We start from the raw sequence: 21826 nt of genomic DNA, 5'->3' as shown, positions 1-21826 counted from the left end.
TAACCTGCATGTCTTTAGATGTGGGAGGAAGCCGGAGCACCCGGAGGAAACCCACACAAACACGGGGAGAACATGCAAACAGAAAGGCCACAGGTGGGAATTGATCCCATGACCTTTAATGAACATTACTACCAAAGAAAAGTCTTTGCTATTTTACTGGATACATTTTTTTTAAGTATGCTTACTAAATTGCATATTATGAGCTTTCTGCTAACTGTTACAGTCGTAAGACATTTGTAGCATCCTCAAACAAATATGGAAAGATCTGTTTTCAAATCATGCAAATACCTGAAGACAGCAGCAGCTTTTTCACAGTTGGGATGTTTGGGGGTAGTGCATCCACTTTCTTTTTCAGTCTGTAGTCCTAACTAGGGTAGGAAGCAAAATTCAAGCATTGCTCCATCTATTTGCCTGGTCAGTTTACTTTAGAACAAAAAGAACTTGGTTGGTTACTTACAGTCATGGCAGATAAACCAGGCAAAGCCACAGCAATTATTTTACAAACTCACTAGGTTCCTACTTTGGTCCAAACCCTGTAGGACTTAGAACAGTTGTTTGCTATTGGCTTAGACCATTTTAAGTCAAGGTAGATACACATGGAGAAGTGGTCGAGCAAAAAAAAAAAAAAACAACTTCCCATAAATTAAAAATGTTCACTTTTGGAAAATTGTGTAGTAAACTAATTTGATACAAACAACATTTCTGCAAGCATTTAATTCCTGCACAAATTCACTCAAATTAGGCAGCAGGTGCCTTTTAAATAAATCCAATGTATCCTGCTAAACTTACACAAAAGGTGATGCAAACAGTTTCCTTTTACAGTGTATAAACCTTCATCTCCACGCCAGTGAAGACAAATACACAGAAGTTCAATAAGAAATTTTTGGTTAGATTTAAAACATGTCTCTTTACAGCGTGTCAGTGAAATCAATGAATCATATCTGGCGTCTTATTAAAAAAAAATCAGTCGGTTATAAAAACCTCTATTGGCTGGACTGCAAATAGTATGTTTGTGATACAAAGATTTCCCTTTGGCAAAACAGGGGTAAACCGCCACTCCAAGGCCATCACATGGGAACGTCATCTGGATAACTGTATTGTGCAGATTATAAGAAAAACAACTCAAACTCTCATTTATACTTCAGTTGACTGGTTTTTCCATTTTGGAAAACAAAGAACCCCATGAATTGTGATTATATGTTAATTATTAGTGGTGTAAGTTTGTCCAAATAGTACTAAGTAGCCTGTCACTGCAATATGACGCTCTGATTTGCAAAAAGTCACAGGGCGGCTGTCTGGTCTGGGTCTTTAAATGAATGACATCATTTATGGCAAATCCCAAAAATAAAATTCCGAGTCCTGCTCAAGCAGTAGCGTTTAGACTTTTGACAGTTGTCAGATTGTTAGCACACTGTCGACGATATATCAAGTACTACTCAAAAACAAACCAACAAACAAACAAAAAACAAGATCAGCAGGAAAATATGGTCAGATGTTTACAAATTAGTGCCACTTTACAAATTGCTTTTTTTTTTAAAAGCCAATACTGAAGCATGAATCTGGTGTTACAGGGTTATTCCACAAGAGGCACTACTATGATTGTCCACAATCCAGAAAAGTGCAAAAACGGGATTAAACGGCTTAATCCGGCTTGCCTGCCAACAGGCTGGTTTATGAAGTGCAGACCTGGCAAATGGCTGGCTTATAAAGTGCAGGCCTGAAAGAAACGAACTGCACCTGCAGCCAGACATGATCAAAAACTGCAACAAATACTGCTTCACCTTCAAATTTTTACCCCAATGGAGCACAGTCTAACAAGTTTCAAGTCGTAGTCACTACAAATACCCCATTTAAAGAGGTTTGAACATGACTGAAGCCGTTAAGACTGTGAATACCAGAAGCTACCACATACTATCAATGATTTTGAGAATCAAGATGAAATTTTGAGAAGTTTAAAAATTGGATCCTGATTTCAAATCTGGTGCCGATGATGCCCATAACTACTATGTATAAAGAGTTTGTGCAAAATTGACGAAGATGGATCAAGAAGTATAATGATTCAGAACCTGCCCTAAATTGCTATTCAGGATTAAAGGAGAAGGAAGGGCACTCTGTGGAATCACCCCATTAGCTGAGATCTACCATAAACAGATAAACAGAAGATTTACCATAAACAGAAAAAAGTGTAAACCTGTACAACACTTCAGTTTTTTGAAGATATTTATATTCCTGGGCAGATCTGCCTAAACTCTCGATGTGTTCTAATATTTTAAAGATACATTTCTTGTCATTTTATGATATTCTTGATTAGTTAGTGGATTAACCCTTCCATAAGCATCTACATTAACTACTCCATATATTGTTCACGTACTTGATTTAACCACCTGTTCTGAGTCTTCTATTGTCGATATGGTTCATGATCCTCAAAGCTGATGTTCATACAGTATTTTACATTTAACAATTAAAACGCTTGACAAGGGGTTTAAAATGGGGAACAGTAGTACATACCTACTACTTTGAAAATTGCTAGTTCATTTTAGAAAAGGAAATTACTTCACTTGACTCTGATCCGTTCAAGGTCCCACCTGACAAGCTTCAAGGTCAAATGGCAAGTCAGTCAATTGCCAAAATCTACTGTGGTAGTCACTCAGTATACACAACTTATTTGGAAACTTATTTTTAACTTCCTTAAAACTAAAACTGAAACTTTTAATTTTCCTTTGACTTAGTCAAAGCGCTTCTGTACGGAATTGTAGGAAAGAAAGTAACATGAAAAAGTAACGGACAAAAAGTAACAGGAGAAAGTGTCACTGTATCGTGCCAATGGAGTATATTGATGCACTGAGTTTGTTACATAGTGTAAAACATTATGATGGTTGTTTCACTGATTAGGAAATGACATGTATGAGGGAATAACTTAAGAAACCCTAAAACTAACCCCTAACACGTAAATAATTACGTGAAAAATTATTTTATATGGTAAATAAATCCCAATGTTAGTTTCTTTCCTGTTGCTTTTTTCCTAGCCAAATCTGTTACTTTTTGTCCGTTACCTTTTTTTCCAATTACTTTGTTTCCGTTGACCTCTATAAACAGCTTTTAGACAAATGTGTTTGTCTGTGGAGTTTAAAAAGTGGTTGCTGATCCATAACTGATGATTAGTATAATTGAGAAACATGTTAATGACTGGATTTAATCCAGGAAAGATTTAGAACATAATATGAAAGACTTAATTTTGCACAAGGCTGACTGCAAATTATAGGTGTTTGATCAATAAAAAACAACAACTGTAATAGTTTTATGTAGAAGGTTGAAACCTTGCCTTACTTTGTTACTTTGAACTTCGGACAATCAATACAAGTGTGGATGTTTGATGTGGATACATCTCTGATGTAAATGCTGTTCTACTTTGTCTTTTAAATCCACAATGAACGAAAACCTAAACCAGTATTCAAACAATCCCTTACAAATTGATCCCGAAAGATCAATCAAAGTGAAGAATGTTAATTCAAGGGTCCAGGTTAGAGATTAGTAGTTTCTTACAAAGCCCTTGAGGAATTTTGATTGGTCCACTGAGCATCTGGGGGAGATCCATTGAACGCAGGAATTTGGGAAGAAGCTGTTAAATGAAAGGCGGCGTGAGTCTGAAATGAGCAATGATAGGTGGATTTAAGAAGACAGCCTATGAGAGTTCACAGAGGGCGGTACCTATGTTTCAAAGTCTATTGCAAATGTTATGACTGACGCACCTTGGTTTCCATTCTCATTGGTGGAAAACTAGCAGATTTCCACGCTTTTAAGAATAAATATAAGTTTAACCTCGATATGATAATAGTTTCTCTAACAGTTTTAAACGGTAGAGCGGCCTTTTGTCCTCTCGGACGTGGCCTTTTTAAAGGTAAAAGCATACTAACTCCTGGATTCAAATTAGACCTTAAATCATTTACATCTACAGTATACAGCAAACAATAGAAAGAGGATCCGTTCAACGGCAAAGGCCTAGCAAGCAAGACATTCAGAGGAAAATACCCGAGCTGTGAAGTATCCTCAGTTCTTTGTATTAACATATCCCCGATGGTGTTAAAACCGGTTTGCTTTGTTGAACGCGTCCTCCAGCAAGAGGTTGCTCAGCATTTCTACAGGCCGGGAAAACGAGCATCGAAATGACCTCGAAAACGAACGCAAGATTCCATGGCACACCGCGGCAGCAAAACAAGAGGCGTTTTTCACAGTACTTTACCATCTTCCAGCAATGCAGAAGCACATGAACGCACAGTCACACACCAGCACACCCACAGTTAGTCATTAAACAGCCTGGTTTCTGGCTGTTTTCAGTATCATTTGCTCATGCATGTACAAAGTAACAGTTTTTCTTCTTCTGTCGCTGGTGCTCGCCTTTGCTCAGTTACTATAGCAGACCAAAGCTCAATGGCGTTGCAGTTGTTGAAGCCACACCTCTAAAATGAATGGCTGTGAATGTGTGTTAGTCTGGACCTCTAGGTGGCGCTCTCTCTTGTGTCAAAAATCAGTCTTTATGGCTGAACATGGGACACGCTGTGATTTTGATTGGTTACGTTTGCAGAAGTTGTGACCAAGTTTTTCATGTACCTGAAAATGACTTATTTGATGGTTAGGATTTATAAATCACAACAACAACAACAAAAACTATCCTGACACTTCTCCTTTCGCTTCTGCATCTTCTGAGCTGCTTGTTTTGCGCCTAATGTTCTCCTCCTCGTAGTAGTCTTTCCCTTCATTCATGCTTCTTTGCATTCTCTTTTTAGAAGCTTCAATACATCTTCAATTCCTTTATCTATACATCTGTCCATTCATAAATCATTCAATTTGTAGCATAAGGGAGGGAGTGATAGATCAATGAGACAGCTGTAACTTCATCAGACTCCCCTTGTTTTCATCATCCCTGTTCTCCTTCTGTCCTGCTCATCTCGTTGTCGTCTTCGTCCCTTTTAGAAGCCCTTGATGTGGCAGTAGGCCTCCAGGGAGGAGAACACGATGTAGAGGAGCCACAGGCTGAAAAACAGCATAGTGGTCAGGGCTTTCGCAGTCCGCGGCCCACCTAGCTCCCCGCCAATCTCTGGCCGCCGTCGGTACATCAGCGTGGAGACGGAAATAAAGGCAAAGATGGTGAAGAGCGTGACAGAGAAGGCCAGCGTGCCCGGCTGCACCCGGAACACTTCTCCCCGGCTGTGGTGGTAGATGGCAGCGATGGACCACGCCACCTAAGAGGCATCATCAATCCAAAATGAGTAACACTACAAGTAATGGGGACTCACAGCAATAAAAAATACAATATACAGGTGTTATGACAAAATGCCCCTCTGACACAGAAGATGTGTGCATGCCATTTAGAGACGGGTGTAACATTCGCCACCCAACTCGCCACTATCTTCCACAAACACATCACTACTCACCACAAACACATCACACAACACCACACGGTGGCTGGCACTTGCCAGAGTGTGCTGATTGTTTTGATCATGTTCAAAACTCCAGTCACTCATCTCGCGGTCACCCCTTACACATCACGAACTTCTCACACTCACGCTGTTTGTGTGACAGGCTGGAAAGCACCAGGTTGTTGAGAAACTCCAGATCCTCAATAAAATGGAAGAAAACTGAGCCAAATCAAGAAAACACTAGCCAGGAAGCAGGCGAGTACATGCTACTTTAAACACCACTGGACGTCACACATATGCAGTGGTCATATGGTGGGCACGAACAGTGGCCACACGCCAGGAGTCACCAATATTGCTGGCGAATAGTGGCATGTGCGCAGCAAGGATAGCATGCCAGTAGTTGCCACTAACATGCTACGCACACATCTTCTATGCGAGAGTAGTGAAAGACAATCGTCCTAGAAGTAACTCTGTGAAACAACAAAGATTAAAGCTGCTCATTTATTTCCCACATTTCATTTTGGCTCAACACAAATGTTTCCCGGTAAAGTCACCCCAAATTACAGGCTTAGTATCTTATTCACATACTTTTTTGGTTCTGTATTACTAAACACATTCCACATGTCTGTTTACCAAAACAAAAATCATTAAATCTGGGCATTTATTTGATTTATTAGTTGTAGTTTTAGAAAGTATAGCAGGCAGCACCATAATTAGCTCTACATAGACTAAATCTAATGGTATATATTTTATTTAACCTCTCAGAAAATAACATTACCTATAAAACGGCACCTCCACTATACCCACAAGGAAATAGTTGCATTATTATTGTCACCTATCTAACAAGCATAAATGATTACAAAATGCAAACCCTAACCAGTGGCCTTATTTTACATCAAGATTAAATAAAACACATCTTCCATTCACATTTAATTTCATCACTTAAGTCAAGTGAATCTAAAAAAAACCAACTTTTGAGCATCTGCTTGAGATGGAAAAGCATGATACAAATGTAGTCCATTTACCTATATATATATATATATATAGTGGTAGGCACAGATAACCAAAAAATTAACTTCAATAACAGATAATCAGATAACTTAAAAGTTATCTTTAATAAAGATAAACTGATAAACCACCAAAATATGTATCGGAAGTTACAGATAACTACACTCAACAAAAATATAAACGCAACACTTTTGGTTTTGCTCCCATTTTGTATGAGATGAACTCAAAGATCTAAAACTTTTTCCACATACACAATATCACCATTTTCCTCAAATATTGTTCACAAACCAGTCTAAATCTGTGATAGTGAGCACTTCTCCTTTGCTGAGATAATCCATCCCACCTCACAGGTGTGCCATATCAAGATGCTGATTAGACACCATGATTAGTGCACAGGTGTGCCTTAGACTGCCCACAATAAAAGGCCACTCTGAAAGGTGCAGTTTTATCACACAGCACAATGCCACAGATGTCGCAAGATTTGAGGGAGCGTGCAATTGGCATGCTGACAGCAGGAATGTCAACCAGAGCTGTTGCTCGTGTATTGAATGTTCATTTCTCTACCATAAGCCGTCTCCAAAGGCGTTTCAGAGAATTTGGCAGTACATCCAACCAGCCTCACAACCGCAGACCACGTGTAACCACACCAGCCCAGGACCTCCACATCCAGCATGTTCACCTCCAAGTTCATCTGAGACCAGCCACTCAGACAGCTGCTGAAACAATCTGTTTGCATAACCAAAGAATTTCTGCACAAACTGTCAGAAACCATCTCAGGAAAGCTCATCTGCATGCTCGTCGTCCTCATCGGGGTCTCGACCTGACTCCAGTTCGTCATCGTAACCGACTTGAGTGGGCAAATGCTCACATTCGCTGGCGTTTGGCACGTTGGAGAGGTGTTCTCTTCACGGATGAATCCTGGTTCACACTGTCCAGGGCAGATGGCAGACAGCGTGTGTGGCGTTGTGTGGGTGAGCGGTTTTCTGATGTCAATGTTGTGGATCGAGTGGCCCATGGTGGCAGTGGGGTTATGGTATGGGCAGGCGTCTGTTATGGACGAAGAACACAGGTGCATTTTATTGATGGCATTTTGAATGCACAGAGATACCATGACGAGATCCTGAGGCCCATTGTTGTGCCATACATCCAAGAACATCACCTCATGTTGCAGCAGCATAATGCACGGCCCCATGTTGCAAGGATCTGTACACAATTCTTGGAATGTCCCAGTTCTTGCATGGCCGGCATACTCACCGGACATGTCACCCATTGAGCATGTTTGGGATGCTCTGGACCGGCGTATATGACAGCGTGTACCAGTTCCTGCCAATATCCAGCAACTTCGCACAGCCATTGAAGAGGAGTGGACCAACATTCCACAGGCCACAATTGACAACCTGATCAACTCTATGCGAAGGAGATGTGTTGCACTGCATCACACCAGATACTGACTGGTATCCCCCCCAATAAAACAGAACTGCACCTTTCAGAGTGGCCTTTTATTGTGGGCAGTCTAAGGCACACCTGTGCACTAATCATGGTGTCTAATCAGCATCTTGATATGGCACACCTGTGAGGTGGGATGGATTATCTCAGCAAAGGAGAAGTGCCCAGTATCACAGATTTAGACTGGTTTGTGAACAATATTTGAGGGAAATGGTGATATTGTGTATGTGGAAAAAGTTTTGGATCTTTGAGTTCATCTCATACAAAATGGGAGCAAAACCAAAAGTGTTGCGTTTATATTTTTGTTGAGTGTATATATATATATATATATATATATATATATATATATATATATAGGACACAATTACAGTAACAATTGACAGGTTACATACATATGTAGCATATAGCTATGTAATAGTGCTGATTACAATATTTTGAGCTGGGACTCACCCCGATACCCAGGAAAACATTGACCGCGTTGGAGCCAGTGACGTTACCAATGGAGGCATCTGCGTACTGATCCTGCATAGCAGCTACCTTACTGGCAAATGTATCTAAAAAACAAATAACAGCAAGAGGAGATCAGATTTGCATTTGATACGCAGTTCACATTAATAATAACACACAATATTATATTTAAGGATATGATTCCTTCTTTATGTTCTCTAATGTCATATACCAACACAGAGCAGAGTAGCTACCTAAACTCTGTAAGGGAGTTAGAGTATCTTGTCAATAGTTTTACATCCTCATTGAAGACAACTTTGGATGCTGTAGCTCCTCTGAAAAAGAGAGCTTTAAATCAGAAGTGTCTGACTCCGTGGTATAACTCACAAACTCGTAGCTTAAAGCAGATAACCCGTAAGTTGGAGAGGAAATGGCGTCTCACTAATTTAGAAGATCTTCACTTAGCCTGGAAAAAGAGTTTGTTGCTCTATAAGAAAGCCCTTCGTGAAGCTAGGACATCTTTCTACTCATCACTAATTGAAGAAAATAAGAACAACCCCAGGTTTCTTTTCAGCACTGTAGCCAGGCTGACAAAGAGTCAGAGCTCTATTGAGCTGAGTATTCCATTAACTTTAACTAGTAATGACTTCATGACTTTCTTTGCTAACAATGGCAGTAATTAAACCATTACTTAAAAAGCCATCACTTGACCCAGCTATCTTAGCTAATTATAGGCCAATCTCCAACCTTCCTTTTCTCTCAAAGATTCTTGAGAGGGTAGTTGTAAAACAGCTAACTGATCACCTGCAGAGGAATGGTCTATTTGAAGAGTTTCAGTCAGGTTTTAGAATTCATCATAGTACAGAAACAGCATTAGTGAAGGTTACAAATGATCTTCTTATGGCTTCGGACAGTGGACTTATCTCTGTGCTTGTTCTGTTGGACCTCAGTGCTGCTTTTGATACTGTTGACCATAAAATTTTATTACAGAGATTAGAGCATGTCATAGGTATTAAAGGCATTGCGCTGCGGTGGTTGAATCATATTTGTCTAATAGATTACAGTTTGTTCATGTAAATGGGGAATCTTCTTCACAGACTAAAGTTAATTATGGAGTTCCACAAGGTTCTGTGCTAGGACCAATTTTATTCACTTTATACATGCTTCCCTTGGGCAGTATTATTAGACGGTATTGCTTAAATTTTCATTGTTACGCAGATGATACCCAGCTTTATCTATCCATGAAGCCAGAGGACACACACCAATTAGCTAAACTGCAGGATTGTCTTACAGACATAAAGACATGGATGACCTCTAATTTCCTGCTTTTAAACTCAGATAAAACTGAAGTTATTGTACTTGGCCCCACAAATCTTAGAAGCATGGTGTCTAACCAGATCGTTACTCTGGATGGCATTTCCCTGATCTCTAGTAATACTGTGAGAAATCTTGGAGTTATTTTTGATCAGGATATGTCATTCAAAGCGCATATTAAACAAATATGTAGGACTGCCTTTTTGCATTTACGCAATATCTCTAAAATCAGAAAGGTCTTGTCTCAGAGTGATGCTGAAAAACTAATTCATGCATTTATTTCCTCTAGGCTGGACTATTGTAATTCATTATTATCAGGTTGTCCTAAAAGTTCACTAAAAAGCCTTCAGTTGGTTCAGAATGCTGCAGCTAGAGTACTGACGGGGACTAGCAAGAGAGAGCATATCTCACCCGTGTTGGCCTCCCTTCATTGGCTTCCTGTTAATGCTAGAATAGAATTTAAAATTCTTCTTCTTACTTATAAGGTTTTGAATAATCAGGTCCCATCTTATCTTAGGGACCTCATAGTACCATATCACCCAAATAGAGCGCTTCGCTCTCAGACTGCAGGCTTACTTGTAGTTCCTATGGGTTTTTAAGAGTAGAATGGGAGGCAGAGTCTTCAGTTTTCAGGCTCCTCTCCTGTGGAACCAGCTCCCATTTCGGATCAGGGAGACAGACACCCTCTCTACTTTTAAGATTAGGCTTAAAACTTTCCTTTTTGCTAAAGCGTATAGTTAGGGCTGGATCAGGTGACCCTGAACCATCCCTTAGTTATGCTGCTATAGACTTAGACTGCTGGGGGGTTCCCAGTGGTGGGCACACTTCCGATAATCCGATAACAGATAATTATTGAAGATAATGTTTTCATTATCGGATTATCTTTTTAGATAAATTTAAAAACCATCATTGGACTAATTATCTTCCGATGAATTACCGTCCGATAACTTTTAGACCGATAACGTATTAAACTAAGCTGAACACTGAAAAATATTTTCAAAACTGTTAAAGCTGTTGAGATCTAACTGTTAAAAGTTTCCTAAGAGGCATGTTGTTCTACCCTGTGCAATCAGAAACCCCTCTATCATCTGTAAGCCAAGGAGAACTGGTGACCAAAAAAAAGTCATTTCTTTTAACACCATACCAATGTAATCACAATGTCACCAAGTCATCCAGAGGCATACATGTTTAACTTATGGTTCAAATTTTAACCACTCATTTTAGACAAGTTATTTAAAATTATTGTCATGTCTGAAGTTTATAAAGTGAAAATATCAGATATATGTTTTCGTTTTAAAGTAATGTGCTAATTTTTAAGGTTTTGTGAGCACATGCTGTGCCAGGCAGCAGTGCATTATGGGTAGCATAAGGTAATCTCAAACGTTCACGACAGGACAAATGCATTTCAGACACTCTGTTCAGGGTCCACAGATAACAGCATTAAACTCTAGTGCCTAAAACTCTCGTGAATATATTATTTGGGTTTATAGACGTTAGTGTATTTGCGTTTGTTAAATTCCACGCATCTTAAATGTAGCAGACACAGATTATCTGGAATTTTGTTTGACATTTTTTCAAGGCCGCTACTGCCATGTACTGGCCAGGAGTGCTCATGGCAGTATTAAACTGCTCTCAAAGTGTTGGTATTGTCCATTGTCCAGGCGCTTTTTGTGTGCATATATTTGTTAACTTTGTATTCTAAAACTACGGTTAGAAGTAATTCCGACTCCTTATCGGTCCATACGAACGAGGTTGGCGCCATGTTTTTAGTTTTTGTGGAAGTGACGACAAGAGAATAAGTCTCCTGATTGGATAGAATTTTAATCAGTACCGCCACCCAAAGATTTGGCAGACTAATTACAACACATTTATATGGTTCGATGTGGATGGATTTTTTTTAAATGACGTAGTGTGGATGAAGTTTTTTCCCCAAACTGAAAGGGTAAGATATTCGGTTTTACAAATACCCGACAACGTGTGTACATGGCCTTATGTCTGTGAAAGGCACTATATAAATAAATTTACTTACTTACTTACTAATATTGAGTGCACGTTTTACAACATCATAAAAGTTTTAAAACATGCAATTGCGATGACACTTCCAGGGCTCCGTAAAAATGCCTGTTTTTACAAATAAAAATGGAATATTTTACAAAAGCACATTTATCTTTAAACCAACACACGACACACGTCACATTAACGTGTTGGTTTACATAATTGATTACTGAATCAATCACTGTTTAGCACTTTTACCCAGAATGCTTTGCGGTCTGTGTTTGTTACAAAACCTCAGAATTAGTGCCTTATTCAACATTAAAAGATATATGTTATATTTTAACTTTGTACAAATGACAGAATTGACATTAATGGAGTTACTCTATCAGTATTTTCAAAAAAACATAAGTTAGTATGACTTTATTTTTCAAGACCTCCGCCTGACTGGAGTGTTGACATTCATAGATAGCTGGCCTTATGGCTGCTCTTGGTGTGCCTCTATGGTGAGAGTGCTGTTATAAACAAGAGCTTCCAGCAGGAGCAGAATGTTGAAAGAAAAATGGTTATGATTAGTAAAGAGTTGATTTCGTGGGTGCTCTCAGGATTTGTCTGTGCTGCTTCCTACAGGGGGCAGCATCGTCAAACATTCTTGCTTATTCTTTAGATCTTTTACCGCTTTTGATGCTTTCAAAAGCAATCATGTTAAAAATCAATTTCAGCTCTTTAGTAACTGCAAATGTCCTATAGACAACACCGGAATTTATCGGTTATTGATTATCTGTAACTTCCGATACATTTTTGGGTGGTTTATCGGTTTATCTTTATCAAAGATAACTTTTCAGTTATGTTATTATCTGTTATCAAAGTTAATTTTTTGGTTATCTGTGCCCACCACTGGGGGTTCCCATGATGCACTGAGTGTTTCTTTGTCTTTTTACTCTGTATGCACCACTCTGCATTTAATCATTAGTGATTGATCTCTGCTCTCTTCCATAGCATGTCTTTTTCCTGATTCTCTCCCCTCAGCCCCAACCAGTCCCAGCAGAAGACTGCCCCTCCCGGAGCCTGGTTCTACTGGAGGTTTCTTCCTGTTAAAAGGGAGTTTTTCCTTCCCACGGTCGCCAAGTGCTTGCTCACAGGGGGTCGTTTTGACCGTCGGGGTTTTTCTGTAATTATTGTATGGCTTTTGCCTTACAATATAAAGCGCCTTGGGGCAACTGTTTGTTGTGATTTGGCGCTATATAAATAAAATTGATTTGATTTGATTTGACTTCTTTGTGCCTCATACAATAACATTACCTAATCCATTAGCTTTTGCTTGCTAAAACAGTGTTTGCGTTATAAATAATGTACCGATTAGATTTGGTTTGCTTGTTACTACATGAAGTAGTTTCACCACAAAACAATTGTGACTTATAGTCTGGTGCAACCTATATGTTTTTTCCTTTTTGTGATGCGATACGATTATAGTCCAGAAAATACGGTACCCAGAGGGTAATTAACTCTCCATAATGTAGACTTCCAATTGGAGTAAAATTATGATGTTTGAGTAACAGATTAATTTATGAGCAGAAAAGGATGTTGGTGAAGACAGCAGAACATTTCTCTTCATTAAAAGGGAACAATGCAAAATTGCTTTTTCTAAAATGAGACAAAGAAGCTGAAATTAAACTTGAATCCTCTTAGCATATTGTGGGCAGCCTGTAGGAACCACATATGGTCCAGGATCAATAATTTACACAGCCAAAGCTCAGGGCACAGGTGCAAGCAAATCACGGCCTGACAAGGAATCATCCTTTAGCCCATAAAATACCCCTCGTGTTTCTTGTTTGCCAAAGTACGGCAGCTCCAAAGGGACAATCTGATAGGAGCAGCGAAGCCTCTGCCAATTTCAACAATAGGCTCTTCACTGAGAGCACAGTTACTGAGAAAATAGCCAAATGGTCTGTGAGAGATCGCTTCTGTGATTTTTCTGGCCAGCCTCTCTTCATTGGCAATTCATTGTCTTTGTTTTGCCAAAAACAGACAAGGGACAATAGAGGGATTAAAAACAGAGATAAAAATCAGGGATGTGAAGGAGAAAAGGAGGAAGAAGGAAGGGCTTTCTTGAAGTGGTGGCCAACATGGATGTAGAAAAGAGGAGAGTGGGAGGGATTTGGTGGGGCATCTGAGGCAACAGGCCAATGAAAGGAGTCCAGAAGACAACAGTCTCTCTGTACACCTTATAGTTTTCAAGGACAAACCTGGTTGGCTTAAAAAAAAGAAGATTCCTTCCGGCAGCTCGTTCTGTCAGACAACACGTCCCCGGAGACTTTACGGCCATTCTCCTGCTCCTCTGTGTCACTCAACGGCGCTCTCTCCCTGTTTTGTCCTCCTCTTACCCTTCCTTGTCCTTTGCCATACTGTCTACCTCCCTTCACTCAGTGCAGTGTGGAGTGAACAGAATGATGAAAACACACAGGAAATACCAATTAATGGATCTGTACTGGAAGAAGTGGACCATTTTATGTACCTCGGTGCAAAGATCCAGGGTGATGGTTATAACAGTGAAGAAATCAGAAGTAAATTGGCCATGGGTTTGCAAGCTTTCACTAGGATGAAGAAGCTTTGGCGTGGCCAGGACAAAGCAACCAAGCTACGGATCATCAGAGCATGTGTCTTTCCACTGGCCACCTATGCCTGCAAGACCTGGGTACTGCGCAAGCTGGATGAACAACACATCACAGCCTTCGAAAACAAGTGCTACCGAAGGATCTTGCGGGTCCCATGGACTCAACACCGCACAAATGACAGTATAAGAGAAGAGCTTGGTGTATTAAATGATTGGCTGCTGCAGTATGTGAGGAAGTAGAAACTTTCTTATTTCGGCCACATAAAATGACAGGATGGCATGGAGAAAAGCGTGTTAGAGGCTTACATTCCTGGAAAGAGAAGAAGAGGAAGACCAAAATGCAAGTGGGAGAAGACAATTTGATGTGTTTGGCTCTATGGAGCAAACAAGTAGGACGGCAAAAGACAGGAAACAGTTTCAAGACAATGTCAGGGAAGCCATGCTCTGATTAGTTTGCTTTGACGACGACTACCTCCCTTTGAGTTCCTCAGCCTCTTATGTCTCCCATTCTTTACTTCTTATCTTTCACCAGCACTGTGTTGTCCTGTAGGTGGACATGATTTAATTCCTTCCCTAGCTTGTTCTTACCAACACTTTGCACATATGCATATCTCCATACTGGAAACACTAAACTAGTGTCTTGTAAGCCACTACAGGTCCGTGCATTGCATTCATCATTTCTTAACACACCTACAACTTTTATACAGTAGTGCGTTGGTGCCACAAAATTCCATAGTGTGGAGGAATTGAGTGTCTACGATTCGCCCTGGACAGGACACCATGCAGGCCATCACAGGATATTTTCCTTGTCAAGTCTGGTACCTATGTATTTGCAGCTGGATGGACTGACACAATGCAGATGAAGTGCCTTGTCCAAGGATGCAGTCAAGTACCATGACCCAGAATCAAACCCAGATCTACATATTGGTAGTCCAGCTCCAATCCCACTGAGAGAGTATCAGCTCTCCAAACTGTGTCCATAATATTTACTGAGGATGTGAGGGCTGACAGAACTTGAATTCTGGATTGCATGACCTTTTGTTATCTACTCATGTCATGACAAATGTATCAAAACTTTCACACCGTGCAGATGAACACTGGCCGGAAGCATTTGCCAAAATCAAGAGTTTGTGTAAAGGAAAATTCAATATTATTTGAGCGTAAATTTAATCTCTTTAGGCATCGTGGTGTCCAGGTGGTCGCGCGCTTGCTTTCAAAGTAGTACCCATTCTCCATGAAATGTGGCGTTATGTCAGGAAGGACATCCAGTGATATCACTGTGAATTACAGTGAAGTGAATTGAATCTGGCTGTGATTATTTGCTGCCAAAATGGGCAGCATGACCGGTCACCGCTGACGGCTCTTATGTTGATACTGGGACAGAACTGATTTTGATCTTTTGCAAAATGTCCCCTTGAAAAACAAAGGTTGACCACAAACATTTGCACAATTTATATGCTTTTCCTTTCACCAACTGTGATGCAACTACTTCTATCGGATATGCAAGAAGAAAGTTAATCTCCTGGACTAGAATTACAAAAATACAGTATGTTGTTCTGTTAAAGTCCATCCCTCGGAAGAACAAACACTGTGCTAAGCTGTTGAGACAAAGTGGCATTTGTGGAAAGTTCTACATTATCCCAAACACTCAGCCAGAGACATTTGATTATTGCTTTATTTTGAGTATGGTGTGTTTTCCCCCTGTGGAACCAGAGGACTCTTGTGACCGCATTCATCAGCAAAACAGAATATGGTCAAAACTACTTTCAACCCAACAATTTTAAAGGAGGTGAAACACTTATTTATTTAGGTATAAATCAAAGTGGTTCGTATCCAAAGGATCAGTGATGTAATTTCGCAGCAACGTCCTTAATAGTATGAGGCAAAAGCTGAGTGAGGCAATGTGTTAGGAAGGATTCATGGGGGAGGATCAATCTGCTCATGGCAATCAGGCAGGCTTTCCTCAAGTGGAAACTTCGGGATAATGTTAAAGCCACAGGAAACAGATCCCTTCTTTGAAGGACCATAAATACTGTATGCACCCTAAATTTAATGGAAATACAGACTGGTTGCTCACCAATGGATAGATTCTACAAAAGCCCCCTTTTGAGATATTATATATCAATAAAATTCTTTCCTGGCAATCTGAGTGGTAATTCTTAAGTACACCAACAGTGCTATCCTCAGGTCCTGCTGCTAGCAAATGAAAACCATCATGACCCAAACCAACTGTGTAGTTTATTCAAAGGAAATGCAAAGATTATCACTATTATTCTAACAAACAGTGTAATTAGCTACTGTATGAGAGTTGTCTTAGCTTCCCTCTTAGCTAAATGCAAGTGAGCATTTTTTATCTTGTTTTATAAGATGACTAATCAATTGTTAAGTATTTATTGTGCTCCTGTGACACAAATTAGGGTAAAAAGGCCTCACTGATTATGTATTTGCAAGGTATAAACTGTTGATCTATGTAGTTTGAAAATAGTTGCAAGACAAGACTGGGTAGTATAACTACATCCAATTCAAGTGGGGTACTTTGGGTAGCATCTAAGCTAATTAGCCCATCAATTTATTCAACTGGGTCATCATGGGTAATTAGCTTGGCTATTTAACATGCAGCAGACTTGAAACTACACTTTCTGAGCTTGTTTTTAAGCACATTTTATTAATGAAGTCATCAGGTAATATGAATCTACAAGACAGTTTGTGAATTTACTGAATAACCTAGCATTTGCTAATGTTTTTTATTCGTGGAATAGCTTTTCACTGATGTTGAAAATCATTAGCAGACCAATTAGCTTCCACTAAATTTAGTTACACCAAGTTTAAGCAAATGAACATTTTAAAAAATAAAGTTTAACAGCCAAAAGCATTTGTAAACCCTAAAATCTAACATGTTTGTTCTTGTAGGAGGTTCTAGATGAATCCAATAAGGATAATCAACAGATCGTGGGAAGGCAAGCATCACCTCAAGGCGATAACAAGAGCTGAAAATCAAACCAGTCATTAGATTGTTAAAAAAATTTTTTTGTGTGTATTTTTATTTATGTATTTCATAATATTTATTTGTTTAATAGTTTCTGTACTGTGAGCAAACAGCTTAATTTAATGTCTCTTTTTAATTATTTAAGTACATAATGATCATCATCTACTGCTGGGATGGGCTCCAGTCCTCCGTGACCCTTAATTGGAGTGGATGGATGATCATCATCTGATTTTGGCATGCTGAACCTTTTTGGAAACCTCCATAATTAGACTTCAACATATGAAAACCAATTCTTTCTGTTTTTTTTTTTTTTTTTGCTAAATTTTTATAAAAAAAAAGGTAGCAGTTTTCGTTAGCTTCAGCTTAATGTTTTTGTGGTTCAGCGTTATCATGTTAGTTTTTCGATTAGCGGATTAGCAGCTAAAAGTCATAAGTCCCTTCGGCTGCTCCCTTGTTTGCACTCGGGGTCGCCACAGCAAATCCAAGGTAGATCTTCATTTTGAATTGGCACAAGTTTTACGCCAAATGCTCTTCCTCACGCAACTTCATATTACATGGAGAAATGTGGCAGGGGTGGGATTTAAACTGGGAACCTTCCACACTGAAACCATTAACCACTTGGCCACCACCCCTGCTAGATTAGCAGCTATAAAGCTAAATTTTGGATGAGCTGTGCCCACTACCAGATAATTATGAACAATGATTAGCTTCACAATAAGAACACTGTGGATATGGAAGAACCTGCAGTAAGTAATTAAGTCAAGTAAGTCATTTCATTGTCAAATTTGGTTTTCCAGTTCTGAGTGCAACCGTGATCCCAGATATCTGATTGCCAAAATAATTTTTACTCGTCTTTTACATAAGCTGTGCAGTTTTTCCATCAGTCTACCCATTTTCTACTCTTAATCCGTGACTGGGTCACGGATCCAACGTCCTTCTCCCTCACTGCATCCTCCAGCTCCTCAGGGCGAATCCCAAGGCGTTTCATCAGATGGGCTCTATAATCCCTCCACTGTTCCTGGGTCTTTGCCAGTGTTTTCTCCCAGTTGGATGCCCTGGAAACCTCCAAATGGTGGCAACTAGGGGCTCACATATCAGTCCTACTCTGTGCTCCTTCTGGATGCCAGAGCTCCTTTGCACCTTGTCCTGGACCCGCAGCGATGCCCACAGGAGAGAGTTGTATATTAACTGCTACGAGAGTCAAGCTCATTTTCAGTTTTGTGTAAATGTATTATTTAAAATTTAAGCTGACATGAAATGAGCATAATTTATGTTTTAGAGCCCATACCTGAGCTTGAAACTAATTATAAGCCCCCAGTGTCTCGTGCTTATTATTTTTTGAAGGCGCCTAGTACTGCTGCCTCTCTCTTTCTGTGTAATTGTGACAAATGAGGTTAATCATCATAGAACCACGGCGCAGGACAGCTTTTATTAACTATAACAGCCACAGAAGTAGAGTTTGTTTCTAGCTGTATGTGCGTTTGCCCACTGGGAGTCTGTGCTAATAATGAGGCTCCAAGTGTCAGAAAGGCTGAACCAGTTTGTGTTCATTTTGCAGGTTCTGTTTTTTTGTGTGTTCGTAGCTGAATGATGCTGTGCGCCAGCAGTTGTTGTGTAACATTTGTATACAATATGCCACTTTGATCCCTGAGGTCCTTAAATGGGATGGCAGAGGCCACCTGAGCCTGACGTGATAAGTGGCCCGATGCCGGGAGCACATGGTGGGCACAGCACAGGTGTGTGAGCGTTTGAATTCAAGCTTGAATGTGTTAAATCTATATTAGTGTTTGCATTTGATAATGTTCACTTCCCCGTCTGTACATGTGTCTGCATGTTCTTTAAAAGTATTCTGTGAGTGCTTGTGCAAAGGCCAAGATGTTTAGCTGTCTGCTGCAGCTGATGAATTTGTTGAATGATCCATGGTGTTTGGGTTGATGATTTGGGACAAGTTCGAGACAGCGTCTGAAGTGGCTGGAATCAGGAGGTTCTTCACTAAGAACCTCTAATCTGAGGCAATGGTCTTTTGTCAGAAAAAGGGTGTATTCTCTGCTCTGGGTTAGGGGAGAGTTACTGCCCTAAGTGGAAGAGTTGAAGTATCTCTAAGTATCTTGTTCATGACTGGGTTTAAGATGGAGCATGAGATCAGCACCGCATCTGAGGTATTTCACGCTCTCCAAAGGATTGGCTGCTCACCAAGACTACACAGCCTAATGAAGTCTTTTCATACCAACATGAAGAGGACTATGCAGTTCAATAGCAACCTCTCTGAGCAATTTGACATACACAGTGCTGGTAAACGCATGCTTGCCCCAATTCTCTTTGGGATCTACTTTGCACTCCTCTTGAGGCATGCATTTGACACAGCACAAGGAGGAATCTACCTGCAGACCAGATCAGATGGCAGGCTTTACAACCTTGCACGCCTAAAAGCGAAGACAAAGATCTGTGAAGTCCTCATCAGGGACATGTTGTTCTCTGATGATGCCACAGTTGCAACTCACACCCAACGGGAACTGCAGTTGCTGATGGACCACTTTTCTCAGGCCTACAAAGACTTTGGGATGACCATCAGCGTGAAGAAGACTAACGTTCTGGGTCAAGGCACAGCGGCACCACCGACCATCACCATCGATGACTATGAACTCGATGTCATTCACCAGTTCACCTACCTTGGGTCCACCTTTGCAGATAACCTGTCCCTTGATGCTGAGATTGACAAGAGGATCAGGAAGACAGCCACAGCACTCGCTCACCTCTTATGAAGAGCGTGGATAAACCCCAAGTTGACTATGAAGACGAAGATGGCTGTATATTCTCAGCACCCTGCCGTATGGTCTTGAGACATGGGCCACGTATGCTTGTCAAGAGAAAAGGATCAACTGTTTCCACCTCAGAAGCCTGTGGCGCATCACCTAGCAAAACAAGGTGACCAAAACTGATGTCCTGAATTGTTCTGGCATCCTTGCATTGTACACCCTACTGAGGAAACGTTGGCTGTGCTGGCTTGGCCACGTTTGCCATATGGATGACGGTCCAATCCCAAAAGATGTCCTGTACAGAGAGCTTGCCATAGGGCAGAGTTGTTTGTGGAGCACACTCCACAAACAACTGCAAATTGGCAAAGAGAAGCTGACAGTGGCAGCAGCAAAAAAGCGAGCTTGCAGAAACAAAACCATAATCAACAATCTAGAGTCAACACATAGATGTGACCTGTATGATCATTATTGCTGCTCTCGCATTGGTCTCTACAGTCATAAGAGAAGCTGCTCAAGATGGACAACAGGCAACTAATGGATGGATGATCATCCATGGCCAGTCATGACCGTTGGAGGTCAAATAGATAGGCATCTGAGGACCCACAGATGCTGTGCTGGTCAGCTTTTGATTTATCAGTCAATTTATATTTCTATCTTCACCTATGGTCATGAGCTTTGCGTAGTGACAGAAACAACAAGACTGCAGATACAAGTGGCAGAAATGAGATTTCTCTGTAGGGTATTTGAGCTGATACTCAAGGACAGGGTATGTTTGAATATCTGTGAGGGACTTGGAGTAGAGCGACTGCTCCTTTGCACTGAAAGTAGTCAGCGGAAGTGGTTGAGGCAGGCAGGAATTATACTTTCCATCTGGCTTAGGAAGTCCCCAGGATCCCACAGAAAGATTTGAAGGGCTTGGCTGAGGATAGGGAAGTGTGGGATGAGCTGCTGAATCTGCTGCCACTGTGACCCAGACCCAGATACTGTAAGTAGCACAAAATGAATGAATGAATCCATGGTGCTGCTGTTTGCAGACTGCAATGATTCCTCAAGATGCTACACAGAGATTGGTGAGACTCTGAACTACTGGGTCCACTCAGATTGACAGAATGAAACAATTTTTTGTTTTTGTACCTTCACTAAGCAGATGATGTTTTTTCCCTTGCTTATTTCTTGGATAGTTTGTTAGCTGGGTTACACAAAATAGAATGGATTTCTGACAGAATACAGAGAGTTGCAGTAAATTAAGCCATGTCTTCATAGAAGCCAGTAGCACATGGCATTCCACAGGGCAGTTTTTTTTTACCACTGCTCTTTGTCAGTGACCTTTCATATACAGCATTTGCAGATGATACAAAGATATTCAGGGAAGTGGTCAAGGTCAGCAAAATCATTATCTTAAAAAAGGATTTGGACAGATTGCAGGATTCAAGTGATACATGGCTTCTACTTTCCATCTGGATAATTTTATATACATGTCAATAGGTAGATTAGATTACACAGAACTTTATTAAGTCCTTGGGAAGACTCCCTCAGGGAAATTGAGGTTCCAGTAGCATTGTATAGCAGCACATAGTGTAAGAGCACACAGAGTACGCAAAGTAAAAGTAAGAAACAATTCGCAAAATGTGAATATAAATAAGACCACAAATACTGGTCGCTACTGACTACTGTCTTACTGGCTATTACTACTGTTCCTCTCCTTCCCGTCCTCTGTCTTCCTGTTACTCCTCCTCCCCAAGTGAGGAGTTGTACAGTCTGATGGCCTGAGGGACAAAGGAGTTTTTCAGTCTGTTGGTCCTGCACTTGGGAAGAAGCAGTCTGTGGATGAAGAGGCTCCTCTGGT

General features: G+C 40.4%; 1 protein-coding gene across 3 annotated transcripts in view; it reads right to left on the bottom strand.

Annotated features, from left to right (window-relative positions):
- Positions 1 to 327: 327 nt before the first annotated feature.
- slc8a1b (solute carrier family 8 member 1b) overlaps positions 328 to 21826 on the bottom strand; it is a 363534-nt gene continuing 342035 nt past the window's right edge. For 2 of the 3 annotated variants that reach the window (XM_034185110.1, XM_034185111.1), the window contains 2 exons: positions 8322 to 8425; positions 4968 to 5240 (listed from right to left, as the gene is read on the bottom strand). In XM_034185110.1, the coding sequence (XP_034041001.1) occupies positions 4968 to 5240; positions 8322 to 8425 (377 nt within the window). Of the gene's footprint in view, positions 5241 to 8321; positions 8426 to 21826 lie in introns of all 3 variants that reach the window. The other variant, XM_034185109.1, reaches the window with a different exon arrangement.

This window comes from Thalassophryne amazonica, chromosome 13 (genome assembly GCF_902500255.1).
Source record: "Thalassophryne amazonica chromosome 13, fThaAma1.1, whole genome shotgun sequence".
Taxonomy (NCBI): Eukaryota; Metazoa; Chordata; class Actinopteri; order Batrachoidiformes; family Batrachoididae; genus Thalassophryne; species Thalassophryne amazonica.
Note: the sequence above shows the minus strand (reverse complement) of the source record. Positions and strands in the feature narration are given on the sequence as shown.